The sequence below is a fragment of the Mobula birostris genome, chromosome 1, assembly GCF_030028105.1.
Source record: "Mobula birostris isolate sMobBir1 chromosome 1, sMobBir1.hap1, whole genome shotgun sequence".
In the NCBI taxonomy this organism is placed as follows: Eukaryota; Metazoa; Chordata; class Chondrichthyes; order Myliobatiformes; family Myliobatidae; genus Mobula; species Mobula birostris.
This window is the reverse complement of record NC_092370.1, coordinates 217,660,239-217,684,877: the sequence shown is the minus strand read 5'-3', so window position 1 is coordinate 217,684,877 and position 24,639 is coordinate 217,660,239. Positions and strand designations below refer to the sequence as shown.

Here is a 24,639-nt window from a genome sequence, read left to right as displayed (position 1 = left end):
ACATCCCCAATCATTTCCATCAGTGATCCAGTGAACAATGGGCTTTTACTTACTTTCACGCTGCTGCTCAAATGTTCAGATAAAGAGAAAAAATCAAAACAATGATTAATTCCGTCTTGTTCATGAAAAGTTGGCAAAACAAGCCAGTAGATGCTGCTAATACGTGGATTAGTCATGGTCAACCCGATTTACTCTTTACTCCTTCTGAGGCCCTTTTCCCCTCTTTGTACTGGGGGAGCTCGGAGGTGAAAGTCAGCCAGGCCAGGACAGACTGTTACAGACTGGTTTCTCACACAGATAAGGAGTGGCACAAATGGATTAAAATCAGCCATGTCAGCAATATAATTCTACTAATAAGTTATTTTCACACTTCGGAGGACAGTTAGTTGACAAATTTCTGGGTAAGAGGTAAGTATGGACAAGGGTTAGGCTTGCTGCAAAAGACGGACATGCACAGTTACTCGAAGGATCCTTTTAGTCATTTGGGCTCGGTAAAAACTCATTGTTACTTATTCCACAAATGAAGGAACTAAGAGTTATTGCTGCAGAGAATACGACAAAGTAAATATATAATAACCCTAACATGAGGAAACCTGCAGATGCTGGAATTTCAAGCAACACACATAAAAATTGCTGTGAACGCAGCAGGCCAGGCAGCATCTCTAGGAAGCCTATAGATACCTATAGATGCTGCCTGGCCTGCTGCGTTCAGCAGCAATTTTTATGTATATAATAACCTTAAGTGTAAAACGGAGAGCAATTGGCATAACTGCAGCTCAAGGTGAAAAAATGGGATGCTGGTGAATGTGTTGCCTGGGATCTCGGGAGCTTCATTGTAGTGGAATGAAGCTCCCGAGATGTTAATGAAGAGCAGGAAAGTGTTGCACTCCCCCGTTAGTCCCCATTAGGGTGACAGAGTGTTTAGTGTTACACTATTACAGCACCACTGCCTGTTAGCAGTTTGTAAATTCTCCCGAGGACCGTGCAGGTTTCCTCTGGGTGCTCAGGTTTCCTCCCACAGTCCAAAGACTGTGTTAGTAGGTTAGTCAGTCACATGGATGTAATTAGGTGCTGTAGGCTTGGTGGATTGGATGGGCCTGTTACTGTGCTGTATTGCTAAATAAATATTTTAAAAAACCCAGAAACGTAACCGGAAATGGCAAGTCCATTTTAGTGCAACAGAATTTTAAATGTGAGAAAAGACTTAATAAAATTCTTTGACATTAAGTCTTTACTTTTACAGGTGTGAAGTCCGATTATAGTTGGAGGTTTAAAAATGCTGTAATTTTTTTTTGTGCTGGGTATTTATTTCTCTGTCTCCCAGCTCTTTACATTACCCAACTCAGAATGATTTGCTTAACATTTTAGTGCATGTGCATAGCATGTTTGAGATGTTATACCTACAGCAATGAAGTCTCAAAAAATTAAATGGTCTGAGCTAGGCTCAGATTGGCTGAGTACTTGGATTGTGTTTTAATTTTAAAAAACTCAAAAAAAGACTTTTCCTCCTAACTCAATCCAATGAGCAAGTCAAGTTGTGATAGTGGCTGCCATCTGCTGTTGGATTTGTGGCATTGCACTAGTAAAATTACACCAGGTCAGGCAAATGAGGTCAATGAAAAAAATCAGAGAAAATATCACAGGTATGGGAAGGCAAAGAAGAGGAAGGCTGCTTTTCGTTTGTAGGACTTGTAACTGTATATTAGGAAGGTGGTAGACCTTCCAAAAAGTTCACTCCAGGGTTGTAACATCAGTAGTAACAGGCATGCAAAAGCAGGAATGCAATGGTCTGATCCACAAGGTATAGAGAAAGCAAGACAAATTGAGATAGGAAACAAAGCCTTATAGAAAATGATCATATGCAACAAGGTTCATAGCTGGGGGAGGTTGTGGGGATAATCTCCCATGGCCTGTTAAATGCTCTCAATGGAGTGCATCTCAAATAGTCTCTGACAACCAAGTCCTGACCTTCATGTGTGGCTTAGCTATTAAACCTGGCAGAACCAGGACAAAGCTGGGTTACTGGTGCCTTAAAAGCAGTTGCTTCAGGCAGATGGGCTTGTCAGCTGTGGCTGGCAGCTCATCTAGAAGAAGGAAAACTCTGATCTCAAACCTCCACTGCCTTGCAGCCATGGGGAAGGCCTCGGGAGTAAACCCTGAGGAAAAGTCCTGTGCTGAAGTCCCTAAGGCAGTTCAAAGCTGACTGGCAACCCTTGTGACACCCCGGTGCCAAACTGTATTGGTCTCTGCCATTCCTTTGGATTCATCAGCTGCGTGGAATGGTGGGGGGTGGGGGGGAGCCTACTACATGGGCAAAAGCTTGCTCTCCATATTGTACTGCTCTGATTTACATACCATGTAGACAGCTCAGCCACAATATCCATAGTCAACCCCAACCAACCGAGGGCCTTCTATTCTACATAGAGAATAAACCTGCTGTCTGTCAAAAAAGCATCCAGAATGTTATGAGATCTCAGGAGCTGGTAGTTTTCATTCCTTCTATTTCAAGGAAGAAGGTGAGTCCACCTTAAATGTTTTCTCCTGCATCTTCCAAAGCTCTCTGGCTATGGCAATTATTGCTTTAGGTGAGAAAATTGTGCATGACATTCAGTGAACTAAGAAGGGTGAGCACTGTAAATGCAGACCAGTTGGTCTCAAATTACTAGTGTCAACTACTGAGGGTACGAATTGTCATGGGAGTCCTGAGGTGGATAGGCCAAATCCCATGAGTCTCCGAAGAGGGGAGAAAAATAACAGAATGGAGACAGTCTATGAATATTTTTGTAGAAACTTACAAAAGGCTTTTTATAGGACTGTCTTCAAGACTATGAACTAAAATTTTAGCAGAATTGAAGGCAAATTGGTAAATTGGTTTATTACTGTTGCATGTACCAAGGTACCACAAAAACCATATCTTGCATACTGTCTGCATAGAACATTCATTGCAATGGTAAATGTTGCCCTGTTAAAAGTGGCTGTGACATAGAGATACTGATCATCAAGTTGGCAGGATGCGACCTGTGGTATTCTGCAAAAATCTTTTAGGCTGTGTTACTAATGAGCAGCTCAGACGAAAGCCAGATATGCATGTTTACCAGTACCTCAAGCTTAAGCAGCATTACAAACAGAGTGAATGAAAAGATTAGATTAACAGACAAAACAAATGAACTATGGCAAACAGATCCAAAAGAATGATTAAAGACTAGAAAGAGTGGAGTATATGGATCCTTACTTTATCAAGTCCACAGAAGCATGAGCAAAAATGTAAAGATACACAAATACTTATAAGAACTAGAACACAAGGCATCAGAAAATGCTGCAATTATACAAATCTCTCTTAAACTAAATCTCAACCACTCAGTAAAGACTACTCAGAAAGGATATACTGACCTTGGATGAAATGCAGTATAGTTCAAAAGTATAAATTCTAAGGGGAGACTATAGAACCAGGGTAGTAAATTCTGGAATTTAACAGGTTAACAAATAGTTTCTAACAAACTGATAGAGTATTAGAAGAGAAATACCTCCACTGGAAGTGGAATCTCATTGGGGCTACAGACTAAAATTAAAGAGCTAGGACTCTTATTAAGGTTCAAAAACACTTCTAAGCTTAAAGACGGAGACTGGAATTCTTTCCCGCAAAGGCAACCGGTAGCAGGTTAATTGACAATTTTAAATCTCACATTTACAGATTTTTCAAAATCAAAGTTATCAAAGGGTGCAGAGGTTAGGCTCATATATGGACTTCAGTCATAGGTCATCTATATCATCACTGAATGGCACAATATCCTTGCGAAGCTGAATGACTCACGTGTTTCTAAGATCCTCAATGACAACGGAGAGAATTTCCTCAGAAACACAACTAAATCTACCTACCTCTTCTCCATCCTCAAAGTCAAAGGGAGCAAATGGGGGAAGTCAGTATCAAGTTAGCAGGTTTTCGTGGCTCTGAATATAATGGGACCTCCGTTTTTGAGATATATGTCAATGATTGGATGAAAGATGGGTGGATTAGCAAGTTTGTGGATGACACGAAGATTGGTGGAGTTATGGATAATGTTTGTATTATGGACTATCAAAGAATGCTGTAGAATATAGATCAGTTATGGATATGGGTGGCAAAGAGGAAATGTAGTTTAATCAAAGCAAGAGTGAGGTGTTGCACAGTGAGAGGTCAAACTAAAGGAGAAAGAATAGATAGACTCCCTCAATAGCACTGAATTTCAGGGGGACCTTGGGGTTCAGTTCTGTTGATCACTGAAAGGGCTGTGCAAGTGGTTAAGGTGATAACGAAGGCAAAGGGCATGTTTACATTCATTGCTAGGACTCGAGTGTAAAAGTTAGGAAGTTATGCTGCAGCCATATAAAACTCAGGCCACACGGAGTATTGTGTGTAGTTCTGGTTGCTGCCATTATGGGAAGGATGTGAAGACTGTGGAGGGGGTACAGAAGAGGTTTACCAGGATGCTGCCTGGATTAGTGTGTGTGAGCGATAAGGAGAGATTGGACAAACTTAGGTTCTTCTCCCTAGAGCATTGAAGGCTGAGAAGAGATATGATAGAAGGTTATAAAATTATGAGGGGTGTAGATAGGGAGACAATCAGAATCTTTTCTTCAAGGTAGAAATGGCAAATGCTAGAGGACATACTCTTAATGTTAGAAGGGTGGAAAGTTTAAAGACGACACGAGTGACAAGTATTTTTCACACAAATTGGTAGATATCTGGAACAGTTTACCAGGGGAAAAGTGGAATCAAGCAGTTTGGTCGATTTTAAGGGTCTTTTAGACAGACACATGAATATGAAGGGAATGGGGGAGATGCATGATAGACAGAAGCAGAACAATTAGTATAAATTAGCTTACTGGCACAACATTTGTGGGCTGGTTGGCCTGTCCAGTGCCGTACTGTTTGAGGTAACTCTCAAGATTCTGCAGTGGATGGACAGATAAGATGCTGAGCGAATTCCTTTTGTGGTAGTACAGAATTAGGGGTTATTGTCCCAGAATGAGGAGACAACCTTTGGAGGTGTGGAAGAAATTCTTGAACCAGTGGAAGATGAATATTTGGAATCCTCTGAACCTGAGAACTGTAGAAGCTCAATCACTAAGCAGGTTCAAGGAAAAACAAGTTTTTCGTGTATTGGGGATCAACAAGTCATGGGCACAGACAGGAAAGTAAAATTGGAAGCAGGATCTATTTAACATGAACTCATTGAACAGTGTAGCAAGCTCAGACAAATACTTGGCTGCTCCTGCTCCAATATCAATCCAGGTCCCTAATATTCTTTATTTAAATAATTATGCAAGCATGTTTTTTGTTTTCATTTGTAATTTTGATTGTTTTTCAGATTTTTAAAAATTATGTTTTAACAGTTTCAGAAAGTTTCTGAGAAACATGTGACATCATTCCCAGTAGTTTGACAGCATTAGCAAATTTGGAACACCAGATTCAGTGACCCCCAAAGTTTACTCTCTTGTATCACTCTGGTTTCCCAACCTATATGGCACTTTGTCACAATGGCTGCATCCCCAGGCCTGCTGCACCTGTGCCGACATTTCCCTCCAAACTCAAGCCAATGCAGAGCCATCAAATTCTTTGTCAGTGAACCCCTCAGGTTACCTGTAAAATACTCACCATCTCTTCCTTCCCATATGCACCTCACCATTTTGCCTGCAGAACCCTAAGTTGCAAATCCCCTACTATCTGGAGATTTTCAAGGGAGACTCGTTCCATTAGGATAGATACAAGAAATTTCCAGTTGCATAGAACGAGATTCTAAAATGTACACTCTGGTGGTCCACCCTTTGTACTACTGTTTTGTGTCTTGAACTAATTGACACTGATCTTGCTTACCGGAGTTTGGAAGCAACAGAAGATCTGTGTAAGGTACGGGTGGTTTTTGGCCAGTGACAAGATCCGCTTCTCAGTCATTGTGCACTCCACGTCATCATCCTGAAGAATCATGTCCTTCTTCAGTATTTTCACAGCATACACATCTTCTGTCCCTTTGAACTCTGCCAGCATTACCTGGGGGGCAGAGAGCAGGCTATGGAATAACCCAGAACAAAGATGCAAGTGTACCAGTTCCCTTGAAGTTCAAAATCAGGTAAGATGTTTCCATTCAGATTTAGCGCTGCCATTTTAGAACCATGGGTTGCAAAGATCAGTACTTTCAATCTAAGCAAACCCTCTATTTTTGACAAATGGTCTATTTAGATGCATAGAAAGGCAGCATGAATCAAAAAGTTTTAAACCTTAGCCTGGTCTTGCAGTTGACCCATTCCACATAAATGGTCTTTTTCCAAGATCAGTAATCGGAATACTCATTATCGTTTTCCCTTAAAGGGATAAAGATAGATTAAGATTAGTTTTGTTACATGTACATCGAAACTATATCATTTGTGTCAAATCAAATCAGCGAGGACGGGGCAGCCTGCAAGTATCACCTCCACAGCCTGCCCACAACTCACACACCCCAACCCATACGTCTTTAGGATGTGGAGAGAAACCAGAGAATTCACGAGGTCACGGGGAGAAAAACTCCTTACAGACAGCAGCAGGAATCAAACCCCCATCTCACGGCTGGCTGCTGTAAGTCTATGTGCTGAACTGCTGCTCTGCTGTGCTGCCCCCTACAGACCAAATGCTGCAGTTCAGCTGTCACCTTGGCTGAAATCACTGGGCCCTCTCATATACCTATCATTGTGAACCCCCATGATGCTTTTGCCACTAAGTTATACTACAGGGTAATTTACCGTAGCCAATTAACCAATAACATGCCACTGGATGTGGGAGGAAACTGGAGCACCCAGTGAAAGTTCACAGATCACAGGAAGAAATGCAATCTCCAGACTAGGAGCGTGAAGGATCTGTGAGGCAGCAGCAGGAACTGCAGCACTTCTGTGCCCCTTCAACTCAGCTCAGTGCCTATCAGGGAGGAGGTTTAATTTCAATACAGCCCAGATCAATAAACAAACCCAAACACCAGGCTTCATCACTTCTGGACTTTTATACTCAAAAGGACTCCATGATACCCAGCTGGGGAAAGCAAAGAGATACATGAAGACGATCTCGGCAGAAAGACTATAAAACTGCACGTGGTTAAACAAATCTCCGTGATTTGCAGTCCTTAGGTATGTACATATTTTCTCTTCCCAGTGCCAAAAGTGACTTCTATTTTAGGAGTTTTACACATCATTCCTGAATGATTGGTGACAGGAGATAGTGTTTGACCTTTCTTAATCCCAGGTTTAAAATATTATTTTGTATAAGGAGTAAAAGGTCAAATTCACTGGGAATCTGCACACTTCTCTCACATTAGTGCAGGAAAGACATCTGAATTATTTTATGCATAATAGGTCTGCCCGTGAATAATGGAGGATCTACATTTAAGGCTGCAGTCTGTCTGTCGTTATCTATCAAACAAAGCTGACAGCAGCTCACTGTGTTGCAGTCTGCTGCACTGCACTATGGGCAATAAAACATATCTCACCTTATGCACTTTTCTTGTTTTTCAATGTAGGGTGTAACTTACCTTCCCAAAGCTGCCTTTGCCTAGAACACTGATGAAGGTGAAATCGTCGATGCTTAGTTTGCGTTGCACTTGCTGGCTTTCCTTGTCGTTGCCATCAGGTGTGTCACCTGGGGCCTGGTCGTCCTTGTGGTTTTTATGACTTTGCCTCTTTTTCAAGTAAAAGAACGTGAAGACAATTAATGCAGGATTCAGGAATGTAACAGTTAACACCAGCTAATAAATAACCTGTTTATTGTAACAACTGTTCAGAATTTCTCAAGTAGCACACACAAAAAGCTGGAGGAACTCAAGTGGGTCAGGGGTCAGACAACATCTATGGAGGAAAATGAAGTGTCACGTTTTGGGCTGAGACCGTCCATTAGGACTGGAAAGGGAAGGTGCAGAAACCAGAATAAGAAGGTGGGGAGAAGGGAATAAGTACAAGCTGGCAGATGACAGGTGTGACTGGGTGAGGGGGAAGATGAGTGGATGGGTGAGAGGGGGTGGTGATATCAGAAACTGGGAGGCGATTCATTTTGCATGTGTAGTTCCTGATTTCCAGCATCTCCAGAATCTCTTGTGCCCAGAAATTCTCTGTGTGATGCAAGGTTTTTATACACAACACTAACAAATATTTTCATTTCAGAGTAACTGCAATTACAAAGAAAGCACGGCATCACCTCTACTCTTTAGAAGCCTGTGAAGATTTGGCATGACTTCTAAAAATTTGACAAACTTCAATAGATGTGTGGTGGATAGTATATTGACTGGCTACATAAAAGCCTGGTTTGGAAACACCAATGCACTTGAACGGAAAATCCTACAAAAAGTAGTGGATACGGCCTGGTCCATCATGGATAAAGGCCTCTCCAACATTGAGTACATCAACATGAAACACTATCGCAGGAAATCAGCATCCATCATCAGTGACACCCACCACCCAGGGCGTGTCCTTTTCTCGCCGCTGCCATCAGGAAAAAGGTACAGGAGCCCCAGGACTCACACCACCAGTTTCAGGAGCAGTTACTACCCCACAACCACCAGGCTCTTGAACCAAAGGGGATCACTTCACTCAACTTCACTTGCTTGATCACTGAACTGCTCCCACAAGCTATGGACACGCTATCTCATGTTCTCAATATACATTGCTTGCTTGTTTGTTTGTTTATTTATTGTTTTGTTTTTTTCTTTCTCTTTCTATTTGCACAGCACAGTTTTTTGTCTTTTGCACACTGGTTGTCCGCCTTGTTCGTGTGGTCTTTCATTGATCTTTCATTTTTGGTTATTGTATTTATTGAGTACACCCGCAAGACAATGAATCTCAGGGCTTTAGTACAGGGGGAAAATTGACAGTTTGATTGCAACTGCTGTAATCCGAGCCAGAATCAAGTTCAATGTCACTGACACTTGTCATGAAATTTGTTGCTTTGAGGCAGCAGAACAGTGCAATACATAAAATACTTTAATTAACAATAATATATATAATTGAATAAGTAGTGAAAAAAGTGAGGTAGTGTTCATGGAAGAGTTCATTGTCCATTCAGAAATCTGATGGCGGAGGGACGAAACTGTTCCTGAAACATTTGAGTGTGATTCTTCAGGCTCCTGTACTTTCCCTCTGACAGAAGTAATAAAAAGTGAGAAGGGAATGGGTGATGGGGATCCTTCATGAAGGATGCCGCCTTTTTTAAGGCATGACTTTTTGAAGAGGTCCTTGGAAAGCCCACCATCAATAGTGAATAGACAATAGACAATAGACAGTAGGTGCAGGAGTAAGCCATTCGGCCCTTCGAGCCAGCACCACCATTCACTGTGATCATGGCTGATCATCCACAATCCGTACCCCGTTCCTGCCTTCTCCCCATATCCCTTGACTCCGCTATCTTTAAGAGCTCTATCTAACTCTTTCTTGAAAGCATCCAGAGAATTGGCCTCCACTGCCTTCTGAGGCAGAGTATTCCACAGATCCACAACTCTCTGGGTGAAAAAGTTTTTCCTCAACTCCGTTCTAAATGACCTATCCCTTATTCTCAAATTGTGGGCTCTGGTTCTGGACTCTCCCAACATCAGGAACATGATTCCGGCCTCTAGCATGTCCAATCCCTTAATAAACTTATATGTTTCAATCAGATCCCCACTCATCCTTCTAAATTGCAGTGTATACAGGCCCAGTCGCTCCAATCTTTCAACATATGACAGTCCCGCCATCCCGGGAATTAACCTCGTGCATCTCCGCTGCACTCCCTCAATAGCAAGAATGTCCTTCCTCAAATTTGGAGACTAAAACTGTATGCAATACTCCAGGTGTGGTCTCACCAGAGCCCTGTACAACTGCAGAAGGACTGCCTTGCTCCTATACTCAACTCCCCTTGTTATGAAGGCCAACATGCCATTAGCATTCTTCACTGCCTGTGAAGAAAGTGAAGGTCTGAATCCCACAGCAGATGGGATTGTCTAACTCAATAGGGTTTTACCCTAGCTGTCAGATTAGTGTCGTTGGGAAAATAATGTAACTCAACAAAGATTGCAACAGGACAAACGTATTAAAGTTTTCTCTATCCTGAGCCTGCCACTTATGCAATCACGAAAAAGGCAAGTCAGAAGCTATAATTCACTAGGAGTGTGAGGAGATCTGGCTTGTCACCAAAGACTCTAGAAATTTTCTACAAATGTACCGTGGAGATCATTGGGACTGGCTGCATCACTACTTGTCATGGAGATTCCAATGCACAGCATCTAAAGAGGCTACAGAGGCCGTAGATTCAGCCGACTCCATCAAAGGCCACTCGCCATCGAGGACATCTTCAGAAAGTGGTACCTCAAGAAAGCAGCCTCCATCATTAAGGATTTTTACCATCTGTGATATGCCCTCTTATTAGTACCATTGGGGAAGAGGTATAGGAGCCTGAAGATACCCACACTCAACATTTTAGGAATAGCTTCTTCCCCTCCGCCATCAGATCTCTGATGAATCTAGGAACACTACCTCACTATTCCTCTTTTACACTATGTCTGTGTATATCTATTTATTTATTACAAGCAATAGTAATTTGTCAGTCATATGTCAGCAATAATAAATCTGATTCTGGTTCTGAACAAGGGATTGGCTCGGAAAACATGGTTCAACTTGGCCTGAATGGTGCTTGATTGATGATCTGATCAGAAGTTGTTGTGGGATTTCCTTGGTGAGTGCAATGCAAGCTTTCGTTGGACAGGCAGGCATACTTAGGAGGGAAAGGAGGAAGGATTTCATCTCCAAGTGTGTTGCGATAGTTTTGATATCCTCTAACTCAGAGATACGTAGAAGGAGTCACTGAACTTATTCAAGGCAGAGCCAAACAATTAAACTACAAGGGAGTTAAGGAATTTGGAAAGAGCAGGAAAAGTTATTAAAGTCAAGACTGCTTCTATCATGATCTTACGAAATGACAGACCCATGTTGAGCACTAATTGTCCTGCTCCAATCACTTACATAAGTGATGATGTACACAGAATAACTATAGTTTTCTTACTGACTCAGGAGAATTTAAATACTAGAGGAGCAATATTTGCCAGGAATGGAAATTAGAATTAAAGTGGTTTAAGAAATACATTTATGTATTTTCAATGCCCGTTATCAACGGGCTAAAGCTTCCCAATTAAAATGTTAAGTGGGTTATTAAACTATATGGATTTCATCGAGTCAAAGGAAAATACAGCACAGAAGCAGGTGCTTCAGTCCATCTAGTCTGTGCTGAACCATTTAAACTGCCTAGACAATTCAACAGTAGTATCCACAGCTAATAGACTAACTTAGTGGAGAAGGTAAATGACAAATGGAATTTAGTCCAAAGAAGTATAATGGATTCGCTTTAGGAAAGATAAAAGATACAAGAGAATACATGATAAATGATAAAAGAGTATGCATAATAAATAAAGGAAGCAGGACAGGTGAAAAAGGAGATCTTGGTATATATGTCCACAGATCCATGGGTCAGAGAGAAAAGTAAGAAAACTATATAGGATAATGCCAGTTGTTGATCATGACACAAACTATAAAGGCACAAGATCATAAAATTAGGTTATAACAACATAGATTAGTTAGTCCACAACTATTAAGAACACCAGTCAATGTCTAGAGGACCATGCACTGTTTTGGCCACCACACTGCAAAAGAGATAGATTAGACTGGAGAGGTTACACTGAAATTTACAAGGGAACTTCTTGGGCTGACAAATTTTGGGCAAGGAGGAGTGACTGCTGAAATGAATCATTTGCTGTAGGATAGATGGAGATGAGGGGGATAATTACTGAGGAGCTCGTCGAGGAATAAACAGGAAGCACCTATTTCCTTTAGCAGAGAGATCGAGAATCAAGAAGACTCTGACGATAATTAGTGGAAAGATGGGTTCCAGAAGTACTGAAACCAACTGGGCTATGAAAGACAAGTTGACAAGTAGGATTTGGTGAATTAGTTCTCTTTTCATCACTATGAACTTAATGAGACAATGTGTTATATATTCCCATGATTGTACGAACCTATCTTCACCCCACTCCACTGCTGAGGAGAAACTTTCTGACACACAGTTACTGCCGCCATGTGGGAAACACTTCAGCAAGCCCACAGTGTCGGCCATTAACGGAAGCTGGTGCAAACAGCTCAACCGAGTCCGAAACGCTCCCTTACCGTCTGCCTCCTCTTCAGAGTAGCTATGCTGCCCGCACTGAGTCCCATTTCTGCCAGCTTCCTGGCGAGCTCCACAGAGTTCACTCCACAGCTGGGGGCCACGTTGTTCTCACAGCGAATGTGAATGTTCATTTTGCAAACTGTCAAAAGAAGAAAAAGTGATTCAGCGTCCAGTGGCGCACACATCTTAACCAGTGCTGTCAGCAACCTGAGACCGCCAAATGCAAGTAAAACGCCCCTGTGGAATTCTACACACCTGACACATCATGCAGCACATTCACTTTGAATTCCTGTTGGTAGTGTACACAGTGAACAACACACCCTCTGATTCGCTGCATAAAAGGTATCAGCACAGCAGCCGAGGAACCTTACCCTGACAGAGCATCCATTAAGCCAATTAAAAAGACCACACTTTGCTCAGCATCTTTACTGACGGGTTGGAGCGAGGGGGCAAATGACAAGATTTCTGGTATTTATGCAGTATTTTCCTTTGTTTCCATGCAATGGAGTTCTGAGATTTTGATTTTTATAACAGACTCAGCTTCTTGCAGTGACTCAGTAACTATGACGATATAACAGAAGATAAACACAAGAGATTCTGCAGATGCTAGAAGTCCAAAGCAACACACACACAAAATGCTGAAGACCAGGCAACACCTATGGAGGGGAATGAACCGTCGATGTTTTGAGCCGAGACTCTTCATCAGGACAGATGTGTGCGGTAGTCACCAGCTCTCATCGCTCTGCTCATCAGAAGGGGGGAAGAAAGCCAGACTAAGAAGGCAGGGACGAAGCACCTCCCTCCTCCATCCACCCACTGTCCCCCTCAACTCAACTGGCTTCACCTATCACCTGCCAGTTTGTGTTCCTTCCCCTGTCCCACCTGATGAAGGGTCTTGGCCTGAAACGTTGACTGTTTATTCTCTCTATAGACGCTGGCTAACCAAAGCGATTGAATACCTGTTGGATTTGTGGAATGTAACTATGTGAAAAAAAGATGAGGGAAGTCAGATTAATGCTGCCTAAATAAATGCTCTTTTGAGCAGCATCACCTGACTAACATAGCATGAAGCCCATCGAACCTGCTTCCCCTCTAATGCCCATCAGAACGTGGAGGCAGGCCCTCAGGTGTATGGTGTGTTGAACCAATGACTGTGTAGCAAATGTTCAGCACTGCATTGTTTATATATTCTGACAGGGGTGTGCGCTTGTAATAATAGAAAATATTTGCTGCTGCCTTCACCTTCATCGGCCATGGAAGTCAAGGGATCCAAAGGCCTAACATTTCCTCATGTACTGACCATCAATAAACAAAGCTGGCTTTTCCTCAATTAGCCTTCTGATTAAGAGAAGAGAAGCTATTAGTCAATTGCATTTGCTCTTGTGCATCTACAAAGCATTGTCTAAAAAGTACAGTAAAGAAACTATTCAGTGTGATTTTAGTGGATATCCTTGGCCTGTTTAGACATTACTGTGGTCAAGATATTTGTCTCACCTAATCCTAAACACGAATCACACAATATCCTGCCAGCACATCTGCTCCATCCGCCAAAAACTAAACTTCCCGGTGGCCAAACATTTCAATTCTGATTCCAGTTCCCCGTCCATGGCCGCCTCTTGTGCCACAATGAGGTCACCCTCGGGGTGGAAGAGGAACACCTTATATTCCATCTGGGTACCCTCCAACCTGACAATATGAATACTGATTTCTCCTTCTGGTAAAAATATTTTTTCCTCCCTCTCCCCTCTTCTTCTATTCCCCACTCTGGCCTCTTACCTCTTCTCACCTTCCCATCATTTCACCTGGGTCTCCTCCACCTTCCCTTTCTCCCATGTCTACTCTCCTCTCCTATCAGATTTCTTCCTCTCCAGCCCTTTAACTTTTCCTCCCACCTAGCTTCACCTATCACCTTCTAGAGAATCCTTTTTCCCCTCCTTCCCCATCTTTTCATTCTGAAGAAGGGTCTCAGCCTGAAATGTTGACTGTTTGTTCATTTCTGTGGATACTGCCTGACCTGCTGAGTTCCTCCAGCATTTTGTGTGTGTTGCTTTGGATTTCCAGCATCTGCAGAAACTCTTGTGTTTATGATTTGCTACATTTCTGCGGTTTCCAGTCTCCAGTCTCATTACCCCGTCACCTTACACAGCACACTTGGTATTCCATGTGTGTGACAGTCACTGGCTCTCATTGTTGTACTCATCCCGAAGCACAAGGAGAGTGCATCATGAAGGCCTTCTGCCCACCCCTCTGACTGCTCTCTGCACTAACTCTGCTAAGTTTCCTTTCCCCCAGGAGCTGAAGGAGAGGAGCCCATTACCTTTACACTGTTTCCCTTGTCCCATTAGCCCATAGAGCAGAGAGCCACAATGGTCACAGAAAGTTGGCTTCTTGTAGTTGTGGACGTGGAACTGGTGACGCACATTGATGCTGAATCTTTGTTCACATACCTGCTGAGTAGAATCATCAATTAGCTAAGAAAGACATATGCAGAGATAAACAAAGACAGAATCATTCCCTTCTGGTGCTGTTTGTAACTCATGATGTTATTATTTCTCTCAGTTTCCTTACCTTCGAAAGAGCTAACCTTCTAACCATTGGAATCACTCATCTGTGGCTGGAAGTCTCCACCACAGACAAGAAACAGGCAACATATTGTTGGCTACCATTTCACACTATCTATCAGCGTGCCCGCAGGAAAAGCCCTTGGTTTCTTGGTCTTCTCTAGCTTACTTACAAATTAGAGCATTGAATATGTCTGTTCCTCCCCAATCGGCCTCTTCAATCATCTTAAACATGGCTACTCAAATGAGGAGAAAAGTCAGACAAGAGTTTTGTTCTGCAGTGACAAGGGTCCCACAATTGCAAACACAGGCCCTGTATATACCAGGAGTCTGTAAGCAATGCTCTGGGAACTCAGTAAACGGAAGGGTTTAGATATGGATTTTCCTATCTTCTGCCACCAGAGGGCACTTTTGCTTTATATATCTGACTGTTCCAGTGGCCAGCAAACTGGAAGCCAAACCATGGAGTAAGCAGAGCAATGATTGAGGATCAGAAAACCGTCAGCTACTCAACCAAAAATAAAGCCGTGACTCCTGGAAAGAATCCAGTTTGTCAAATGTAATTTTTGATGGGGAGAAAATTAGTTTGGTGTGGATTCCTATCTAGTACAGAACATCTGGAACAGCTGCATTGTGTAGCTTGACAGGCAGCGTATTTTTAGCTTTCAAATATTACAGGCCATGAATTAAACATGCCGTCAGTTACAGGGGTCCATTCTTTCAATGCTCATTGACATGTTAGATTGAAATCTGTGTCTGCCTTCTCCACACAGACAATTCATTAAGTTCAAAGCTGTCTGTGCTGGTCTCCCAAGATTGTGACTAAGTAATTTTACACAGGAACACAAATCAGTGGGAGAAGCTAACTCCTGGACACATCAGGGAGAAAGACCTGTCTGTAGAGCCCATCGCTCCACATATCTTCGCATCCCAGAGAAACATCCCTTTCTGATGCACCTTTAATCATCTCAAAGTTTGTGATGGATATTCGCGTCCCGAGCCAGTGGGGCTCCGCTTGTTTTTGTTAAGTTTAGCTTTCTAAACACAACAGCCGCCATTTGTAAAGATAGAACAGTTGTAAATTAAACTTTCAACTATATTCTTTATTTAGCTTTTGGTCGTAAATGGGAGCCAGACTTCAATTCTTAAAATGTAAATGAAAAGTAGTAGTGAGTTTGAAAACATATCTTTACAACAAGCACTCTTTATAGCAGACTTGTTGGTTCATAGCACCTGTCTAAATGCTGAAGAGGTGCAGTATACAACAATGGATTATTTAATTTGGCTTGTTTCAAACAGACAAAGTTGGCTAAGTTGCTTAGTCAAAGGAAGCTTGCAGACCAGTTGAAGACAATCACTTACACATCAATAACTGTTCTATTGACAAATTGGAATATTTATGTACTCAGGGAAGTTAGCTACATAGTATTAATTATGGGTACCTAGATCTGTACCTCCAAGAAGCTCTTAGACTGGAGTGCTTTCGGGAATAAAAAGGTTAACATATGAGAAGCGTTTGATGGCCTCGGGCTTGTACTTGCTGGAGTTTAAAAGAATGAGCGGGTATTTCCTTGAAGCCAATAGAATATTAAAATGCCTATATATAGAGTGGATGTGGATAGGATGTTTCCAGTAATGGGTGAGTTTAAGACTAGCGGGTGCAGCTGCAGAATAGAGGGACGTCCATTTAGAACTGAGATGAGGAGGAATTTCTTTAGCTACAGCATGATGAATCTGTGGAATTCTTTGCCAAGGACAGCCGTGGAGTCCAAGCCATTGAGTATATTGAAAGCAGAGGTTGATAGGTTCTTGGTTTGTCAGGGCATCAAAGGTTACAGGGAAAAGGCAGGAGAATGGGATTGAGAGGAAAAAATAAATCAGCCATGATGGAATGATGGAGTAGATTCAATGGGATGAGTGGCCTAGTTCTGCTCCTATTTCCGATGGTCTTATGGTGGACATAACTTCCTCATCTCTCTTCAAGACATTGCAAAGGGATCCATTGTCCTAAGGATGGCATCACCAATTATACCACTGAGCTTTTCAATCTTTAACCTCTAGAGTCTGACTGGACCTCCAAGTACAACAGGCAAGGGTACAAACAACTGAGCCACAGTTGTAATTAATGAAGACCCTTGAGATTACACAGTAATATGCTAGCAATTGTGACAGCTTAGTAAAGTTAGGATGGCAATATCAACTCCTGCCTGAGGAGTGACCTGGGTCTGCTCCAATTTGTCTCCCATCACAACAAGTCAACAGCAGATGCCCTTTCATTTTCCATCACTCAGCTTTGAACATTTGGACAATGAAGAAGCATACACCAGGAAGTTCTTCATAGTCTATAGCTCAGCATTCAACACTATCATCCCTTAGAAACTCATCACCAAGCTCCAAGACCCAGAACTCGATAATTCCCTGTGCAAACTGATCTTCTCTTTCATCACTTGCAGACCCCAGTCAGTTTTGGATTGGCAACGACATCGCCATAATCACCATCAGTTCAGGTCCACTACAAGGCTGTGCCCTTAGCACCTGCTCTACTCACTTCAAATCTATGAATGTAGAGCTAAATACAGTATATAAGTTTGCTGACAACACCACTGTGGTTGGCTGAATCAAAGGTGGTGACAAATTGGCACATATAGGAAGGAGACTGAAAATCTGGCAGAATGGTGTCACAACAACAACCTCCCACTCAATATCAGTAAAAGCAAAGAGCTGCTTATCGACTACAGGAGGCAGAAGTCGGAAGTCCACGAGCCAGTCTTCATTAGGCGATTAAAGGTTGAGAAGGTCAGTTACTTTAAATTCTTTGGTGTTATCACAATCAGAGGATTTCTCCTGGGACCATCACAAAGAAGGCATGACAGCACCTCTACTTTCTAGAAGTTTATATAGATTCCGCATGTCACTAAAATTTTGATAAGCTTCATCCTAACTGGAGGCATCACAGCTTGGCATGAAAACATCAATGTCCAAGAACGGAAATGTCCACAGAAAATGACAGATATAGCCCAGTCTATCATAAGCAAAGCCATCCCCACCATTGGACACATTTCCAAGAAAGCAGCATCAAGGATGCCAATCATCTAGGCCATGCTCTCTTGTCACTACTACCGTCATCAGGATGTGCAGGAGTCTTAGGTTCCACACCACCAGATTCGGGAACAGTTACCAGCCTACAACCATCAGGCTCCTGAATCAGTGTGGATAACTTCACTCTCCTCAACTCTGACTGATTCCACAACCTACTCACTCCCTTTCAAGGACTCTACAACTCCTGTACCCAGTATTTTTTTTTGCTCTATTTGTCTTCTTTTTCACGTTGGTTTATCTGTCTTTGTTTATGTATAGTTTTTCACAAATTCTATTGTATTTCTTTATTTTTCAGAAAATGGCTGCAAGAAACTGGAACTCAAGGTCGTATATGGTGACATATACATACTTCGGCAATAAATTTACTTTGACTTTGACCTTGAGCTAATTATTCTTATTTCCCACAATGCAGAAGTAATTGCCCACTGGAGGCAAAGTTCTATCATTTTCAGCAGGAATTAATTTAGATTCAAATAGAGCAATGTTTCCATTGTATTACAGGAAAATGATCTTCAGTAAAAGGATTAGGCACAGTCATTTGGAATGGCACAGCAAATCCTTGGCTTATTGTCCTTCTGTTTCCATGAGCAGAGAATTCCACAGATCCACTTCCCTCTGGGTGAAGAAACTTCTCATTATCTCTTTTCCGAATGTCCTTATTTTTAAGATGATCGCCCTGATTCTAGATAGTCGAACATCTATCCTATCAAACCCCCTCAGAAACGTGCACATTTGAATGAAGAAATGGACTTTGCTGGCAAGGCCAGTGTGAATTGCCCACCTTTTGAAGTGAGCAATAGTTAAGGTTCAATATATTTCTGGGCTGGTGTCATACGTAGACAACAGATTTCTTCCCCACAGAAGAATCAGCAGGTTGAACAGCATCTGTGGAGGCAAAGAGATAGTTGCCAATCTAGGTTGATACCTCACATCAGGACAGACGCTCTCAGTCCTAAGGCAGGGTCTCAACCCAAAACTCAATCATCTCTTTGCCTCCACAGATGCTGTTCCTCCATGTTCCTCCAGCACTTCATTTTTTGCTTCAATTTCCATCATCTGCTGTCTTTTATGTCTCCTGTAGGATACTTTAGACCACTTTTCTTTATTCCCCTTTACTTATTTTGTGTTCTAAATTTATTTACACACATGAATTTAACTTTTCCATTGGTGTGGAAGGGTTCAATGTCTCAGTATCAATACCAATGGCTTTTGTACATTGCACCACTACATTTAACACTGCCAATGAGATCACTACATTGGGGGCATGCTGCGTTGGCACCAATATATGTGGTGACACTTGCGGGCTGGCCTCAGCTCATTCATAGGTTGCTGATGCAAATGACATATTTCACTGTTTGTTCTGATGTACATGTGATAAGTCAACAAATCTGAAAATGAATGAATCTACAAATATAGATACAGACTTTCACCCACATCTCACCAAGTTTCACCAAAAACCGAGACTGAGTTCTGCTCATACCTCTCCTTTCTTGTCTTTCTTTATTCTGGGGCATGCTGTGACAATTAGCTGGTGGCAGCGTTTGTGAACCACACATGTGCACACTGTGAAACAAACAGGAACCAGGGTTAGCAAAGCAAACTGTTCACTCAAAGTGCAAACAAGAGAAAATCTGCAGATACTGGAAATCCGAGCAGCACACACAAAATGCTGGAGGAACTCAGCAGGCCAAGCAGCATCGATGGAAAAAAGTACCGTCGCCGTAAACGTCGACTGTACTTTTTTCTATAGATGCTGCCAGGCCTGCTGAGCTCCTCCAGCGTTTTGTGTGTGCCACTCAAAATGTAGTCTTCTTTGCAGCTTTATGTTGGGGGAGCATCGGTGCTGGTGATGCAAAAAGACTAAATAAGCTCATCAAAAAGGCTGAATCCATCCTTAGCTACAGCTTTTGAGTTAGTGTGGAGAGGAGGTCACTAAACAAACTGCTATCCATTATGGACAATCAGGCACATCCTCTCCATGATCTCCTGAATAAGTAGCGGAGCACCCTTTCGAACGGACTCATTCAGCTCCATGGTCACAAAGATCATTACAGAAAATTTTGCCTACCAAATGCAATAAGCATATACAACAGTTCATCTCTGTGCGACAAGAGAACATATATCATAATACAGTAGTCTCTGTTTTATTATTTTGTACATTATTACTGCACATTAGTAAATTATTATTGTGTTTATTATTATTAGTTCAGTCTGCACACTGCTAAGTGTGTTTTTAAATGTTGTTGCTGTAACAAAAGAATTTCCCACTTGGGATCACTAAAATATTTATTATTATTATTATTATTATATACCAAGTGTCCTGTGGGGGCGTGCCTTATTCTGATTGTCGAAAGTTGTATCTGTTGTGATTGGCTTGTTTAGAAGCTGCAGTGCTTTTCCCATTGGATATATGTCTGATGTCCAGTTTCAAATATCCTGGGCATATAAAATAGTACATGGAAAGGCCTGCTCTCTTCTTCCTTTGTTTAAGGCAAGACCATTGGGAAGGTATGCTCTATGTGCACTTTTAACTATGTATGTTTGTTGAGTACTCAGCTTTGGAGTGTCTTTAACTTGGGGAACCTGAATGTTTGGTTGAATTTTTATTGCTTGTAACTAAAAAATTAATATACCTAATCGCAGAGAGTGATTTCTGTATCACTTGCCAGAGCCACAAACATGATTGAACAATACACCTTGGAAAAACATTCCCTCCAATGCGTGTTTTTTTTTACAGCTGTTTGGACGAACTATTGCTTTGACCAGAATTTTTTTTGCAAGCCCTGAAAACTGTGCAGTATTTTAAATTAACATTATAATTAAAGAAAATTCCAGCTGTGCGGCAACAAAGGCTATGTGCATGGGGACATTTTAGTAACTGCGCGGCCACACACCCGCACAGCTTAACGGGAACAGTACCAGGGAGTAAAATTCACATATTTTAACAAACTACATTAGTGCCATATATTTTTATATTTTTTATAGTCTTTATTAAACGAAACAATGAAATAGTTGATCTCACTAAATACTCTGTGAAGGTGTGATGTTTTTAAAGAATCATCTCTCAGCTGAGCAATGCAGAATGAGCATGACATGAGTTTATTTGATCCTATCGATATGGCCTTTATGATCACATACAAGTCTATCCTTAAACACCTGAGGAAATACCGTCGGCATTTAGGAATGCAGTTTAGGAATTTAACACGTAAGCAGTTTTAGATGAAAAGAGGAATTAATTTAATTAACACACACAAATGGCTGGTGGAACGCAGCAGGCCAGACAGCATCCATAGGAAGAAGCACGGTCGACGTTTCGGGCTGAGACCCTTCGTCAGGTTAATTAATTGCCTTTTGGTCCAAATGCAATGCAGATGTTTCTTAACTCTTGAGAGATTCTTCACAAGAATTTGTCCCACTCAGCGGGGTTCATTAAGTGGCAGATCCATTTAAAGAATGTTCTTTAGACCGGCTGCTGGACTGCAGGAATTAGGGAAGCAGCTGGTAAAAATATACATGAATCCAGATTCCAAATCCACACTAATCTGGCATGGTTCAATTGGGATTAAAACAGGATTAACAGGTTCTCAGATTTTGCAATAAAGCTGAATGGAAGATCTACAGTGATGTAAGATTACACCCGTGTTTTTCCCACTGCATGGCCATGTGTTCCCAGCTGTGCCTGTACACAGTAAGGTGGGATATAATTCTATCCCATTAACTGTAAATCTTGTCAGTCTCCTGCATCAGGCACATCTGTCCTGACCAGAGAATTCTCCAAGGCAACTTTGTGGAATTGCACTTTGGGAGGTCAAATGTAGGAGGAATGTATACAGCACATGGCAGGCCTGTTAAGAGCATTGAGTTTAGGTTGCAAGTCCATAGCGCCCTGAAAGTGACAACATAAGTAGATAGGGTGGTAAGAAGACACATGGCATGTTTGCATTCATTGGTCAGAATGTGGTGTAAAAAAATCAGGAGTCATGTTACAACTGTAAGATTTCAATTATGACACATTTGGAGCATTGTGTGCAATCCTGGTGACCACATTCAAGGAAGGATGAGGAGGCTTTGGAGAGGGTGCAGAAGAGGTTCACCAAAATATTGCCTGAATTAGATTTAAAGATAGTGGGCAAACCTGGACTGTTTTCTCTCATCGCTGGAGGCTGGCAGGGCAACCTGGTAGGAGTACATAAACGATGAGCACCATGGCAGTCAGAAACTTTTTATAATATAAAATGCTAGAGGTGAGAGGTGGGAAGCTTAAGGAAGATCTATGAAGTTATGCTTTATTTCCACAATGAGTGGTAGGTGCCTGGAACACACTCCCAGGGGACGTGACGGAAATAGATACAACTGCAACGTTTAGTGCGATTTAGACAGGCTGAGCATTGGGCAATTCAGACTGTGTGCAGAGAGATACACAGTTTAAATAAACATTATAGTCGGCACTGATGTGGTGGACTAGAAAGTCTGTTCCCGTGCAGTACACTTCTGTGTTCTACCTGACTTCTTCCATTTAGGGTCCAAGGTAGCTGAGGCCAATGTGGGGTTTGCAAACTCCACCACAGTTCAGACAAGTAATGCCCTTTCTACGATTTATGTTGGACCTCTCAGTGCCACCCTCTCCGTTCTGAGTGGTCATAGGCCAAGGATTCTCAGTTAGTGGGAATGTTCCAGTTTCTCAAGGAAGTGTCAAGGCCATCCTTGTGTTATTTCTTCTGTCTACCTACTATGTCCTGAAAAAGGGAGTCCTGACGAAGGGTCCTGGCCCAAAATGTCAGTGTCTTATTCTTCTCCATAAATGGTGCCTGACTGCTGAGTTCCTCCAGTATTTTGCGGTGTTACATTGGATTTCCAGTATCTGCAGAATCTCTTGTGTTTATCATTTACTGTGGTTGTAGCACTGTGTACTGGGGTTGTGGGGCTATGTTTTGAGGTGAGTAGGCTGCATTTCTGAGAACTTCTGTTGCCTGACCAGTGGCAGTTTAGCACGGCTGGCTCATTAGATTAAAAATGATTGATTACCTTGACACTGGTATCCTTGCTTGCCAAAGATTCCCCTGTGGATTAAACAGAAATAGAAATCACTAGCTAGGTTGGGATGACGACCATTTGTCAGCCGATTTCCCCTCAATCCTCCGCTACATGCACACAGCCAGAGTTTTATCGGCATCCAGCTACCTCCTGCCAATCCCCCTGTCAGTCTGTCTGTTCACACATCGATCGTTCTGTATATAAAGAAATAACTCCTGAAGTCTGCTGTCTCTTGCCTGCCACATTGCCTTCACAATATGGAAATTTGGTGATCACTGGGCAAGGCACCCCACCTCAAACTAAAGTTGCCGTTTATAGCTGTCAGAATGCGAAGGAGATCCATTTTATTAAATGAACTTAATTTTGAAGCGCTCCTTTCTTTAAAGCATTTGCACAGAACTGACTTCTTTTATTATTCAAAGCAAATCAGCAACAAAAAGGGTAGCTTCGGGGGCATTTGATGTCACTCTGGTGGCCCAATCAGCAGAGGGAACAACGCACAGCAAGGAGGTTTCTCGCAGACTGGGCACACTCGTTTAAAAGGAGAGCTTTGCGGGCGTTCGGCGTCATTCCAGTGGTCCAATCAGCAGCGGGAGCCGCATAGAGAGGAGTAAATAAAAGTACAAAGGGACAAGTGGAGTGGAAATTGTTGGGAGTGAGCCAGTGGTGAGAGTGGGAGTATCAGGCTTTGGCTCGGAAAGTCGTTGGCTCTGGGTAAGTTGTTTGGGTAAGTTTCTTTTAAGTTTCCCTTTTACCTTACTGTGTCAAGGGGAAATGGGCATTGTGTGTACTTCATGCCAGATGTTGTGGAGTCCTGGGAGATCCAGAGTCTCCTAGGGAACTACATCTGCGTGAAGCGCATCCAGCTGCAGCTCCTTGAAGACCGTGTTAGGGATCTGGAGCAGCAGCTGGATGACCTCTGGCTTGTATGGGAGAATGAGGAGATTATCGATCAGAGCTACAGGGAAGTAGTCACCCCTAAATTGCAGGAGGCAGGTAGCTGGGTGACTGACAGGAGAAGGAATGGAATGGCGAACAGACAGTTAGTGCAGAGCACCTCCGTGGCCATTCCCCTCAATAATAAGTACACATTTTGGATACTGTTATGGGGATGATCTCCCAGTGGAACGCCATGGAGACTAGGTTACTGGCACTGAGAATGGGCCCGCAGTGCAGAAGGGAAAGAGGGAGAAGAGATAAGTGGTAGCGATAGGGGACTCAATAGTCAGAGGAAGAGACAGGAGGTTATGTGGACGTGAATGGGACACCCGAAATGCATGTTGCCTCCCAGGTGCCAGGGTCAGGGACATTTCAGATTACATCCACAGTATTTTGGAGGGGCAGGGAGAGCAGCCAGATGTCTTGGTACATATTGGTACCAATAACATAGGAAAGAAAAGCAAAGAAATCCTGAGAGAGAATTTAGATTAGAGAGCTAGGTAGAAAGCTGAGAAGCAGACCTCCAGGGTAGTGATTTCTGGATTGCTACCTGCGCCACCCACCAATGAGGGTAGAAACAGGATTATTTGGCAGATAAATGTGCGCTGAGAAGTTGGTGCGGGGGGCAGAGCTTCAGGTTCTTGGATCATTGGGATTTCCTCTGGGGGAGGTATGACCTGTACAAAAATGATGGGTTGCACCTGAACCCAAGGGGGACCAATATTCTCGTGGGCAGGTTTGTTAGAGCTGTTGGGGAGGGTTTAAGTTAATTTGGCAGAGTGATGAGAACCAAAGTGAAGAGACTTAGGATAGTACAAATGTAAA

At 42.4% G+C, this 24,639-nt stretch overlaps 1 protein-coding gene and 1 long non-coding RNA gene across 3 annotated transcripts in view; one reads left to right on the top strand and one right to left on the bottom strand.

The window, feature by feature from the left end:
• Window positions 1–18,662, top strand: part of LOC140204725 (uncharacterized) — a 61,694-nt gene extending 43,032 nt beyond the window's left edge. Inside the window, exons 3-6 of the long non-coding RNA XR_011887694.1 lie at window positions 5,978–6,107; window positions 7,524–7,633; window positions 8,161–8,495; window positions 18,137–18,662. This is a non-coding gene — a long non-coding RNA (uncharacterized lncRNA). The remainder of the gene's footprint in view (window positions 1–5,977; window positions 6,108–7,523; window positions 7,634–8,160; window positions 8,496–18,136) is intronic.
• prkcha (protein kinase C, eta, a) overlaps window positions 1–24,639 on the bottom strand; it is a 250,281-nt gene that overhangs the window by 93,797 nt on the left and 131,845 nt on the right. Inside the window, exons 4-9 of one of the 2 annotated variants that reach the window (XM_072271430.1) lie at window positions 22,867–22,901; window positions 19,322–19,404; window positions 14,499–14,631; window positions 12,181–12,320; window positions 7,536–7,682; window positions 5,855–6,028 (exon numbers count right to left, since the gene is read on the bottom strand). In XM_072271430.1, the coding sequence (XP_072127531.1) occupies window positions 5,855–6,028; window positions 7,536–7,682; window positions 12,181–12,320; window positions 14,499–14,631; window positions 19,322–19,404; window positions 22,867–22,901 (712 nt within the window). The remainder of the gene's footprint in view (window positions 1–5,854; window positions 6,029–7,535; window positions 7,683–12,180; window positions 12,321–14,498; window positions 14,632–19,321; window positions 19,405–22,866; window positions 22,902–24,639) is intronic. The other variant, XM_072271440.1, reaches the window with a different exon arrangement.